This window comes from Heterocephalus glaber, unplaced genomic scaffold, assembly GCF_053883595.1.
Source record: "Heterocephalus glaber isolate CG9 unplaced genomic scaffold, H.glaber_assembly_v1.0 deba00000594, whole genome shotgun sequence".
NCBI lineage: Eukaryota > Metazoa > Chordata > Mammalia > Rodentia > Bathyergidae > Heterocephalus > Heterocephalus glaber.
In genome coordinates, this window is record NW_028258151.1 from 22,643,203 (window position 1) to 22,656,417 (window position 13,215).

The 13,215-nt window shown below is 45.4% G+C and overlaps 1 protein-coding gene across 2 annotated transcripts; it reads left to right on the plus strand.

Moving 5' to 3' along the window:
• The first annotated feature begins 514 nt into the window (after positions 1 to 514).
• On the plus strand, positions 515 to 9,426 carry LOC101710581 (uncharacterized protein C11orf91 homolog). Of its 2 annotated transcripts, none has more exons than XM_021264140.2 (2): positions 515 to 2,634; positions 4,689 to 9,426. In XM_021264140.2, exon 1 carries the CDS (start codon positions 2,105 to 2,107, stop codon positions 2,585 to 2,587), a length of 483 nt encoding a protein of 160 aa, XP_021119799.1. In that variant the 5' UTR covers positions 515 to 2,104; the 3' UTR covers positions 2,588 to 2,634; positions 4,689 to 9,426. The 2 variants fall into 2 exon arrangements, with proteins under 2 accessions (XP_021119799.1, XP_004852124.2); XM_004852067.3 differs by having other exon boundaries at positions 517 to 2,579.
• The last annotated feature ends 3,789 nt before the right edge of the window (positions 9,427 to 13,215 follow it).

A 13,215-nucleotide genomic window follows, 5' to 3' on the forward strand; every position in this document is an offset into this window, starting at 1 on the left:
CTCCTTGGAGGAAGAAAGGGGAGTTCTTGTTCACCTGCTTTCAAGCCAAAAGAATTCTGATGTCAAAGTGGCACTTTTTTTGTTTTGTTTTTTGGTACTGGAGATCAAACTCGGGTCCTCGCACTTGTGGGGCAGGTGGCTGAACCACTGAGCTAAATCCCTGGCCCCAAAGTGGCATATTTTAGATTAGTATATTCTGATCTCCATAGTTCCCATACACATGACATTATTTTATTTTTTATTTATTTTATTGTATTTTTTTTGGTACCAGGGACCAAACTCTGGACCTTACACTTGCAAGGCAGGCGCTGGAACCACTGAGCTAAATCCCCGGCCTCATGACACTATTTTAAAAGTTTCCAAATCTTTATCCAGCCTTATAATATGCTGAGAATTATGGGACACTTGGGATGGCTTCTTGCTCTCAAGAAGTTCACAGGTCAGTGTAAAGTTTCAGATAAGCCCTCAACCGGAGCACTCCCCCTTACATTTGGACAGTTTCCAAGTTTTCAAGTGCCTCATACACATTCTTCCGCCTTCTGCTTGATAATCTCAAACAACCCTATGGGGAAGCCTGACTTTTTTATTTCTACTACATAGAAAACTGACTCAGATTTTAAGCAACTTGCTGAAGGTTACCCAGCTTGGATACCCTGACTTTACTTTGCTGTTATACACATACATATACACATGAATATGTATATAAAATATGCATATAAACATTTTCATAAATTATGAAAAAAATATATATTTTTTCAGTGTCACCCAAAAGCTCCTGCACCCCCACGTGGGGCTTTTGGGAGTGGATGGAACATGGGTGTGTGATACCCATGATATCAGTGGATTAGTCCACTGATAGGTTTAACATAGTTCTGGATGTGGATAATGGGAAGGCCTACCCTGGGTGTGGGTGGCACCATCCAGTAGGCCTGTAGGCTGCTTTGGATAAAAGGAAAAGGAAGGCTTGCTACTTGCTCCTGTCTGTCCTGCCATGGACTGTTTCTTCTCTGTCATGCTGCCCTGCCTTGGAACCAGGCAACTATGGACTGAAGCCTCTATATACTGTGAGCTGAAATGAACCTTTCTTCCTTTAACTTGTGGGTGGCAGGTATTTTGTTTCAGCCATGGGAAAGTAAGACACACACATACAGTTCACTTGTGGAGCTAGTGCTACATGTGATCTTAAGTAACCCCCACCCATCCTTGTGTATCACCCAATAATAATTGCTTCCTATCAATCCAACGCTAATACAGGCTATGCATAAATGAGCTGGTGACGTCCCTTGGACACAGTGCCAAGGGCTCAAGAACAAAGTGTGAGGGGTTTGAGGTGGGCCCAGGAGGATTTCCTTTTGGTGGTTAATTTGTTGTCTGTCAGCTCCAGATAACTTACGCGTTTGAGAGAGAACTGCACTTCACTGAAAACATTCTTTGCTTCCAGGCCATTGCAAGTCCAGATGAGGTTCCCATTTTCCAGATATTCCACGATACTGCTAAGTTTGGCAGAAACATAAGTTGGCTCTAATAGCCATTCCCTAGCAATCCTCTTCTCCTTTGCCTCCCAGTGTAGGGAATGAAAAATTAGCACTCACTTTCTCTGGGCGGTCAGTGAGGCCAGGAAGAAGCCAGCTGGGAGGGCCAGGGAAGGCTGTTAGGAAATATGCTCTCCCTCATAAAGGGAGAGGAAGGCTGAGCAAAGTTTACTCCTGCAGCCTTGGCCAACTCCCCGCTTCCTGCTTTTGGGTACAGATTAGGATGTGACAGCAGGAGGCTTGGGGACCCAAGAGGCAGAGGGAGGAGCCTCGGGGCCAGGCCGGGCCGGGGGCGGGGCTACGGGGCCTCTGCCAGCAAAGTGGAAGCCAAGGGCCTGCCTTGAGGAGAGGCTTTGCCCCAACAGCAGCGAGGCCATGCTTTCAATGGACAGCCCAGGTTCTGGGGCGTGGCCTCCGAACTTCAGTTCCCCGCCCACTCGGGGCGGGGCGGGGGCGAAGGAGTGGGCCCGCTCCTTCGGGGCGTGGCCTGTGGAACGTGGGACGCCAGTGAGTCAGAGCCTTGGCGCGAGTCTCCCGGCGCGGGGTTCCTCCCACGCACACTCATTCAAAAGATGCCGAAGGTGCGGCGCGGCAGCCGGAGTCCCAGGATGAGCCAGCGGCCGGCACCGCCCCGCTATTTCCCGTCCCTCTACGACGGTGGCATCTCCTCCTCTCCGTTCAAAGAGTTCAACATCTGGGAGAAGCTCTTCGAGCCGCTGAAGGCGGGCGGGGCGCCGGCGGGCGAGGAGGCGGGGGACGGACCCCTGCCCCAGGTGCCCTTCGCCCTGGAGCCCCGGCCGCCGCCTGGCGTGGGTCCCCCCGGCGAGTGCCCCTGGCCCTCAGGCCTGGCCTCCATCCCCTATGAGCCTCTGTGCTTCTACTCGCCGCCGCCGGGCCCTGAGGTGGCTCCCTCGCCCACGGCTCCCAGCCCCGCGGGCTCCCCGCTCGCCTCTGCCCTCCACCCCGAGGAGTTGTGCGAGCTGGAGATCCAGATTAAGGAGCTGGAGTTGCTCGACATCATTGGGGACGGCTTCGACTCCCAGCGCTGTGGGTGACTTCGCCAGGGCCACCCGAGCCCACCCTCCCTGGTTGGCCCCACAAGGTGGCTATAGGCGCACACTCGAGCCCTCAGGAGTCCCTGATCCAAAATCTGTTCCCCAGAACCCAGGCTCCGCCCCCATCCTGGGTTCCCGCTGACTTCTTCCTCTACCCCAAGTCTGAAGTGCAGGCAATCTTTAGCTTCAGACTCCATACTAAGAGATATCTGTAATCTGGACTCAGCCCCACACCTAGGTCTCCACCCACCCCTCCCCATCTTGACATTTAACTGCACAGTAATATTCAGGCCCCTGGGGACTGGACTTCCAACCACCAGAGCCAGCCTTTATATAAAGACCTTGAAGGTTTCCTGTCCAAGCAAAGTGGGGCCTTCAGGTGGGAGGAGGGGGAAGTAGGTGAGGGTCAATTGGAGTGTCTGTAGGGGGAGGCAGGAATTGTGCAGGACCCAGAAAGCCCAAGGACTTTAACGGAGAGGCTTTGGGACACTCCACGTCTCAGTGCTGGAGGCTGGAGGGCAGCCTCCCTGCGATTCTGTGGCCCCACACCGGGGTCCTATACTCTGCCATCTGATCTCAGGGTGAAGTCTGAGGGATCTGGAACAGGCCAGGTGCTGATGTGGGTAGGGGTCCTCTGGTGTGTAGGCTGATTCGTGCTGGAGGGCGAGGGAGCTAAGTCCATTTGTACTCCCAGAAAGATCTATCGCACAGTCTTCAGGAGCTGTCCCTTCCCATCACCTGTCTGGTTAAACTTGCGCTTGCCCATTGGAGGAGGGAGGATGGTTCTAGAAAGACTGTGCCGACTGTTGGATACTGTCAGCAGGAAGCCAGGCCCTGATGCAGAGAGGAACCAGCTGCTCACTTTGCTCTTTGGTTCTTTGTGCCCTTGATGAAAGAATGAAGCCAAGGCACATAGGTGGCCACACAGAAGTCTAGGTAGAATTTATTGTAAAGCAGATGGATATATAGCGAGTTAGGCCTTCCAGAGAGCAGGCCAGCAATGCCACGAAGGCATCTGCCCCAAGTGGGAGTTTGGATGCCTTTTTATGCACACAAAAGTTACTCCTGAGTTTTTGGGAAGTATGATGATTATCCCTTCTATTTACATACTGTATTTTCCTATCAACATTTTTTTGTACGGGTTACTCTGAAATGTTGATATCTCAAAAATGTCTCCCTTGTTCCTTTCAGGTGGTCAGTCTAGGAAGTAGACCACGTCTCAGCTCAAGAAGGGAGGGTCTTTAAAGAACGCTCCCCTATATAATATCATTGAGCATAGGCCGTAGCACCCAGGAATGCTGCCTGCCTTACTTTGGAAATACAGTGCTACTTCAGTTCACAAACTTGATTCTTCCCACGAGTCTGATCCCAAACTGAGTTGGATATGAATGGAATCAAATTCAGTGGTTGTGTTCAATGTTGACCTGTGGGGAAATTTGATTCGGTTCTCATCCAATTCAGAGAGAATTGAGTTTCTGAACTGAGGCACAGCCAGGTGGCAGATAGCAAAAGGCATGCATGCAACATATGACCTTAAAATGCCATCGTGTTTGGCGGGATCCCTTTATCTGTAATCTGGACTCAGCCCCATAGGCCGAAGACCTAAGAAATTATCATATAGTATACATTGAATTCTTCATTTCTTTCCTTAAGTGTAACTGGCAAAGCATGCTATTTTGGACACATACACCCCTTCTTCCTCAGGCCCACTAATGTCTAACCTGCCTAACATATACAACAGGTTAAATGGGAGCCCACGCCACACAAAGAGGAAAAGTGCGAAATAACCTGCATGCCTAGCATGACCCCAGTTCATCATGCACCCTGGAACATAGCCTTTCTCATAGCCATGAAAGGAAAACAATTCCCTGGAAGACTTGGGCCTCCCTAAGGCCAGAATTTCTAACTATCTGTTCACCGGGTCAGATGTGTTTTGGCTGCTAGGACTTTTTCCTCTCATCTTGGATCACAAGTGGGTTTTAGGCTTCTGTAGAAAACACCTTTGGTTTCCCAGAAGCTTACTCTGGAAGAGATTTTTAGAGCCCTTTTCTCTATAGCTAAGCCCTTTTCTCTACAGCTGAGTTTGCTTTCTCTCCTGCAGATAAATTCCTGAAGGCGCTGAAAGATGAGAAGTTACAAGGACTGAAGACCAGGCCACTCGGAAAGAAGCTGGCCTTGCTGTCCTGAGGAGCTGCTCTCCAGAGCCGGGAACCCCCACTTAGGTTTTAGTGCTCAGATAACAAGTCCCACTTACTGTGATTGCAAAGATGGTTATTTTCTGTCCATATTTACTGCTGTCATTGCTCCCAGCATGTGCTCCACATGGAGTACCTGCGGTGTGGTCCATCGCAGGTCTCTCTCCTCTGTGCTGCTGCTGGGGGAGCTCCCTGCGGGGTCTGGAAGCTGCTACTGCACTGGCTTTCAGGGTCTCAAGACTCCAGAGGAGGGGACACCCAAACTGCTACAGCACGAAAACTACCAGGATGGATGTGTAGGAGGGAGGTGGGAGAAACCAAGGGGATGAGGTTTTAGGAAGATCAATTTAGTTTGGAATAAATGAGCCTGGAGTTTAGAGAAAGGCCTGGACTGCAGTATAAATTTAGGGAGTTGCTGACGTGTGGATGTATTTAAAGGGTGAGATTAAATGAGTCCCTTTGGGTGCCCGGAGGAAGAAATAGAACCATTTACATTTGGATATTCCTTTACACAAAACTCAAAACCAAAAATGTAAAACTTTCTGAGCACCAACATTTCCACCGTAAGTGGAGAATTCTATATCATGGAACTTTGTTTTGCGCACAAAATTATTTTAAATAATGCATAAAATTACCTGTAGGCTGCTATATGTGGTATAAAGAAAACATCAATGAAAGTCGTGTTTAGACTTGGGTCCTATCCCCAAGATAGCTCATTATGTATAATACTTAAAGATACTACTCCAAATCTGAAAAAAATGTCCGTAAGTCAAAACACTTTTCAAGCATTTTAGATAAGGGATATTCAGCCTGTATTGAACTTCATGGTGCTCAAGAGTTTGGGGAAAGAGGAGGAACCTCCAAAGAGAATGAAAAGGAGTGGCCAGTGAGGTAGGCATCTTAGACATCAAGTGAAGAACGTTACCAAGGAGGAGAGAGCAGTCAGCTCGGATGAATAGCGCTGGCAGGCCAGTGAGTCTGAGAAGTCACTCAGAGTTAGTGACACAAATTTAGCATTGGTGATAGTGTCGAGAACAGTTTTGCTTGAGTGATGGGGTTAATGCCTGAGTGGCATAGTTTTCAGAGAGAATGGGAAGAGCTGAATTGGAGACGATGGGCGCATATCATCCCTTAGAGCATTTGCCTGCACAAGAGGGCAACCAGGAGGCTGGAGCTGCCTGGGCCAAGGGCACAGTAAGAGAGGCTTTCATTAAGACAGAGGAGAAACTGCGTACTTGTGTTCTGAGGAATGATCTGGGAGAGAGAAATCATGATGATGGTGGAGAGAATGGAAGTCGCTGGAATGGCATCCTTGAGTCGGTAAGAGGCCTGATGCCTTAGTCTGTTTGCATAGTCCTGGAAACACACCAAGGCTGGGAAATTTATAAAGCACAGAAATTGATTTCTCCTAGTTCTGGAGGCCGGGAAGTCCAAGATCATGGCGCAGGAAGCATGGGAGCCTTGTCTCTCTGCTTCCAAGATACTCCCTTAAGGGCTGTGCCCATGGAATGTGTCCTTATGTGGCAGAAGGACAGTAGAGGAGATGAAGCCCAAGTTACAAGCCTCTTTTGAAACTCTGTGCATTCATTCATGAGAGAGGAGCCTGCATGACCTGCACACCTCCCAAAGGGCTTGCTGTCCACCACTGTTGCACTGAGGATGAAATTCCCAGCATGAAGTTTGAAGGCGACAGAACTGTTCAAACCATAGCAAGGGGGGATCCAGTTCACAGTAAAGAGATTGGCTTGGGAGGGGAGGACAGACTGTTCATTTGTAGAAATAGAAGTTACCCCTGCGGTATGAGGGTGCAGATGCTGGCAAGTGAGTAAAAGGTGTAGCAGGAATGCTGGAAGTTGTATACACTGCCCAAACCCTTATACAGCAATCTCCAGCTTGAGGACAGGAATGTGCATGTGTACAAGGCTGGAAACAGAACTGAATGCAGGGAGCCACACGGAGGCTGGAAAGCTGCAGAGTTCATGCCCCACTATGGCGACAGTGGATATCCAGTCCCAGCTGGATGTTGCCAAGGCAGGAGCGTGGGTACAGACCAGGTGAAAGCTCCTGGTTTCTAAACCACGGCAGTGAATCCACATGTTTCCAAAGCACTGTGCAGGCCAAAGGAAAAAGGCGGACTTCTCCCAGAGGTGGCAATCTGCCTACCCATTCCGGTCCTTCTCCCCGCCCTAGAAAGATACCCTAGGCGGTTGCTGCCAATGAAATTAGCTTGTTTTCCCAGAACACTTCAGGCTGCTCACACCATTGGTGGGCAGAGGCTGGAGAATCTTAATGAGAACAAATAATAAACCAAGTATGGGGGAAAACCCAGCCCAGAACTCAAATGGAGATAAGAGTATGTAGGGAGGCCTTGTTTCCATTCCCTCACCAAAGTCCAGGTCATGGTTATAAGAGGAGGCCACCTGGAAACTGCTCCCACTGACAGTGGTCTGGTGGAATGGGAATCACGTGATTGTCTGCTTCTGCAGAACACAGGGGAAGGAAATCCTATCTGGATACCATTCTGGCATCCTGTCTGGTCACCTTCTGAACTCCAGGTGCTCTGGTATCAACACCTTGGATGTGCAGATGCCACTCCCTGGATACCACACAGCACACAGAGGAATGAGATTAGATAGGAATCCAGAAAACTCTATGACATGAAGCTGGGGAATCACCTAACCTAGGGGCTCTTTTGGTTGGGGGAAGCAGAAGGCCACTCGTATAAGCATGGCAGACATCCTTTGTCAGGGTTGCCCGGACATGGAGAAGGAAAGGATGTGGGCCCACTGCTGCACACATCAGCTCTAACTGCCACTTTTTGGAGAGAAAGTACAACTGGCACAACATGAGTCACGCTGCCATCTCTGTTCTTGGTTGAAAATGGGATGGTCAGGGATCTATGGTTGCAGCTCCCCAGAAGTAGCTGGAGTGTGAGAGCAGCTGCTTCTCGAAAGGAGTCTAGGTGGACAATGACAGCACCTATCCCTCTCTGGACCTCACTTGGATTGGGCCCTGCCCAGAAGCCTCCTGTCTCTTTCTGCCACGTCTTCATGCCTTTTGGAGTCAGATTCCCCACACCTTCGCTCCTAGGGAGCTCACGGGAGTCAGGTCGGGTCCAAGTGCACATGAGTGTGAGCAGGCTGGTCTCTCTAAAGAGAAGGAAAGGCACCATGTGGATGTGGATGCCCCATTTTTTCAACCCTAGTTAGGAATCACAGAACTGCCTCTCCATTTCTGGACACTGAGGAAATAAATAGGCAGAGACAGGCCAAGGTGGCTATACTAAAGGAGCCACTGTCGCTGGGAGGGAGCAGAAACTGAAAGGGCTCCCCTCCCAATAGCCCAGGTGTCACTTCCTCCTATAAGTCTTCTCTGATTCTTCTCCCTGGGCTCTGAGTGACCTGTCCCTTCTCTGAGCTCCCACAGTGTGCCGAGCATCCCTTTCCTGGCATTTACCACCTGGAGTATAATGTCATCTCTTTAGCTCCACAGTGATTTCCCTGGGGGAAGGGCTAGGTCATCGTCACCACCACCCTGAGCAGGGCGGTTTGCACATAGCACACACTGCTGTGCCCACTGAGCAACTAATGGCTGTGGACCTGAGAGGAAAGAGTACTCCTGGTCTTACAGTCTGACTTAGGGTTCAGCTTGCTGAAGCATCGATTTCCATTAAATCCTAAGAAAGAATGAGCCAGTGTCGCGCTATTTCAGGAAATGTCTGTTTGTGACAGCATGGAGACTGCAGTGCCTGAGTTCTTTACTGGGACATGAGGACCGGCCTTAGATGGCCTTCTTACCTAGGATGTGGTACGGAGTGTAGTGGTTGAGGTTGCTGGCTCTGATGTCCAGCTGCCCACGCTGCAGCCCCAGCACATACCAGCCGGGTGACTTTGAATAAACTACTTAACCTTTCTGTATCCTTTTTCCTCATGTGTAAAATGAAGAAATTAGTAGGGCCCAACTTCACATACTGCTATGGGGTTTAAGTAAATAAATGTGTGGGAAGTACTCAGAATAACCCAAAGCAAGCACTTGATAAATATTAGCTCTTCTGTCTATCCATTCACAACTCACCTGGGATTATTCTTCTCACCTCAGAGTTTAGGTAAATCCAGCACAATCCGTAACTCTAAAAACAATGCACATAAATGAAGGCCTCATTCTTTACTCATTTACTCATGACCTTACTCTTTTAATAAAACAGATTCTTTTTTAAAATTTAATTTTATTGGTACATTTTAGGTATACAATATAATGACATTCACCATTGGAAATTTGCATCTTTGCATAATGTCTCTTGGTTCTTATTTTTTCCCCATTCCCCTGCCCTCCCTTCAAGCCCTCCATCCCTCCCTATTTATAAAGACTATGTTTCCTTTTTTTCATTTTCTCATATTAATTCCATTCCCTTCTTTCCTTTCCCCTACCCCTCCCACTTCCCACCTCCGCTTTGCCCCTTTTCTTCCCATTTCACATTATCTATTATACTTTTTAGTCCTTATTTTTACACTTTCAGATTCTCACACTAGAGAAACTATTTGGTATTTACACATGTGTGTCCTATTTATTTCACTTAAGAGTATCACCTCAATGTGCTTCCATTTAGCAATAAGTGTCTAATTTTTCATTTTTTATGGCTGAGTAGTACTCCATTTTATTTTTTTTAAAACCACATTTTCTTTACCCAGTCTCCAGTTGATGGGCATTTGGGCTGTTTCCAAGTTTTAGCTACTATGAATTGTGCTGCCATGAACATGGGTGCACATATATCACTGTGGTATGATTCTTTTAATTCTTTGGGGAAGATCCCCAGCAGGGGAATAGCTGGGTCAAATGGGACTTCCAGTCCTAGTTCTCTGAGGTATCTCCATACTGATTTCCACAGTGGTTGCACCAGTCTACACTCCCACCAGCAGTGGAGCAGGGTTCCTCTTTCCCCACAGCCCAGCCAGCATTTGTTATTGGTTGATTTCATGATAGCAGCCATTCTTTCTGGGGTGAGGTGGAATCTCAGCCTTGTTTTCATTTGCATCTCTCAAATGACCAGTGATGTTGAACATTTTTTTAATGTATTTATTTGATATTTCTTCTTCTTTGTTTGAGAAATGTCTATTCATTTCAGATGCCCATTTTGGGATTGGGTCTTTAAATTTGGGAGGTCTGATCTGTTTAAGTTCTTTATAGAGTCAAGATAGTAGACTTTTGTCTGAGGAACATCAGGTGAAGATTTTTTCCCACATTGTGGGTTGTCTCTTCACCCTGCTGGTGGTTTCTCTTGCTGTGCAGAAGCTTTTTAATAAGAAGAGATCCCACTTGTTGATTGTTTGTGCTAGTTCACGGGCAACTGAGGTTTTGTTCATAAAATCTTATCCTACACCAGTCTCTTCAAGAGTTCTACCTAACCTCCGTTTCAGGTGGTTCAGCATTTCTATTTTAATATTGAGATATTTAATCCATTTCAATTTTAGTTTAGTGCATGGTGAGAGATATAGGTCTAATCTTAATCTTTGGCAAGTGGAAACCCAATTTTTCCAGCACCATTTATTAAAGAGGCTATCTTTCCTCCAGTGAGGGTGTTTGGCTCCTTTATCAAAGATGAGATGGCTGAGTGTGTCTGGCGTTGTTTCTGCATCTTTTAATCTGTTCCACTGGTCCTCTGGTCTGTTTCTTTGCCAGTATCATGCTGTTTTTATCACAGTAGCTTTGTAGTAGAGTTGCAGGTTGGGGATTGTGATACCCCTTGCCATGTCTCTGTTACCTAGAATTGCTTTTGCTATTCTGGGTCTCTTCTTGTTCCAAATGAATTTTTGGATTGTTTTCTCAAGGTCCATGATGCATGCTGCTGGGATTTCAATTGGGATTGGATTGAATCTATAGAGCAGTTTTGAATGTATGGCCATTTTCACTATGTTGATTCTTCCTACCCAGGAACAGGGTATGTGTCTCCATTTTCTGATATCATCTTCAATCTCTCTTTTCAGAGTGCTATAGTTTTCAGAGAAGAGGTCTTTGATTTCTTTTGTTAGGTTCATTCCTAGGTATTTCAGTATTTTGGATGCTATTGTGAAAGGAATTGTTTGTCCTATTTCTGTCTCAGTGAGTCTGTTGTTCATGTAGAGTAAAGCTATTTATTTTTGTGTGTTGACCTTGTATCCAGCTACTTTACTGAATTTGGTTATTAAGTCAAGAAGTCTTTTGGTGGAGTTCTTGGGGTCTTCTATATAGAGTATCATGTCATCTGCAAATAATGACAATTTGACTTCTTCATTTCCTATCTTTATTCCTTTTATTTCTTTCTCTTGTCTAATTGCCATGGCTAATGTTTCTAAAACTATATCAAACAAGAGTAGTAATAATGGACATCATTGTCTTGTTTCTGATTTGAGTGTGAAGGATTTCAGTTTTTGACCTTTTAGTATGATATTGGCTGTTGGCTTTTCATAGGTGGCTTTTATCACATTGAGGTAGAGACCATCTATTCCAATTTTTTGTAGGGTTTTTATCATAAATGTGTGTTGGATTTTGTCAAATGCTTTTTCTGCGTCTATGGAGATAATCATATGGTTTTTGTCCTTGGCTCTGTTGATATAGTGTACTACATTTAATGATTTGTGTATGTTGAACCATCCCAGCATCCCTGGGATGAATCCCACTTGGTCAGGTTGTATGATCTTCTTGATGATCTTCTGCATTCTATTTGCCAGTATCTTATTGAGGATTTTTGCATCTATGTTCATTAGTGAGATTGGCCTAGAGTTCTGTTTTTCAGTTGAGTCTTTCTCTGCTTTGGGGATCAAGGTGATGCTTGCTTCCAGCAATGAATTTGGGAGTATTGCTTCCCTTTCAATTTCATTGAAGAGTTTAAACAGTAGTCACAGTAGTTCCTCTCTAAATGTCTTGTAGAATCCAGCAGTGAAGCCATCAGAACCTGGGCTTTTCTTAGTTGGTAAATTTTTAATTACATTTTCAATTTCATTGATTGACATTGGGTTGTTTAGAATATTTAGGTCTTCTTCGTTCAACTTTGGTAATTCATATGTATCTAGGAATCTGTCCATTTCTTCTGTGTTTTCCATCTTATTGTCATATAGGTTCTGGAAGTAGGTATTGATGATCCTCTGGATTTCTGCTGGGCCTGTTGTAATTTCATCTTTTTCATTCCTAATTGCATGGATTTGGGTTTTTTCTTTCCTTTTTCTAATAAGGTTGTTTAAGGGTTTGTCAATTTTGTTTATTCTTTTGAAAAACCAACTCTTGGCTTCATTGATTTTTTTTGTATCGTTCTCTTAGTCTCCATTGGATTGATTTCTGCTCTGATCTTTACAATTTCCTCCCTTGTATGAGCTTTGGGTTTGTCTTGCTCTTCTTTTTCTAGAAGCTTGAGGTTCAGCATCAGGTTGTTTAATTGGGCTCTCTCTGTTTTCCTAATATGAGTATTTAATGCTATGAATTTCCCTCATAAGACTGCTTTCATTGTGTCCCATAGATTCCAATATGTTCTCTTGTCATTGTCATTTAATTGAAGGAACTGTCTGATTTCTTCTTTAATTTCCTCTGTGACCCATTGGTTATTCAGAAGTGTGTTGTTCAATTTCCACGTGTTTATGAAAATTTTCCAGTTTTTTTTCCTATTGATCTCCAGTTTCATCTCACTGTGGTCTGATAATATACAGGGGATAACTTCACTTCCTTTGCACTTACTTAAACATGTTCTGTGAGTGAGTATGTGGTCTATTTTGGAGAACAACCTGTGTGCAGCTGAGAAGAATGTGTATTCTGATTTTGTAGGGTGGAACACTCTGTAAACATCTGTTAAGTTCATTTGTTCAAGAGTTTGATTGAGTTCTAGTATTTCATTACTTATTTTTTGTCTAGGTGATCTATTTGTGACAGTGGGGTATTGAGGTCCTCCACTACTATTGCATTAGTGCATATATGACTTTTCATGTCCGTTAGTATTTGTTTTATATAGTTGGGTGTACTATTGTTTGGTGCATAGATATTTATGATTGTCATCTATTCCTGTTGGATTGTTCCCTTTACAAGGATGTAGTGTCCTTCTTTGTCTCTCTTAATCAGTGTTGGTTTAAAATCTACTTGATCTGCAAAGAGGATAGCTACTCCTGCTTTTTTTTGGGTTCCCACGGCATGGAGTATTGTTTTCCACCCTTTAACTTTCAGTCTATGAGTTTCATTTTGAATTGTGTTTCTTATATGCAGCATATTGTTGGATTTTGCTTCTTGACCCATTCTGCCAGTCTATTTCTTTGGATTGGTGAATTGAGACCATTAATGTTGATGGTTATAACTGATACATATTGACTTATCATTGTGATGACTTTTTCTTTTTGTTTGATTCTCCCCCTTTACATTTAATTTCTTGTCATGCCTGACAGATTCATTCTGCTGGGCTTCTTGGGGTTGTGATCCTCA

What these genes read in the sequence shown, in the direction of transcription:
- LOC101710581 (XM_004852067.3), top strand. Translation starts at nt 2,105, where the DNA reads ATGCCGAAGGTGCGGCGCGGCAGCCGGAGTCCCAGGATGAGCCAGCGG. An exon ending in CGGCTTCGACTCCCAGCGCT is followed by an intron (nt 2,580 to 4,688) that starts GTGGGTGACTTC and finishes TCTCTCCTGCAG; the next exon opens with ATAAATTCCTGAAGGCGCTG.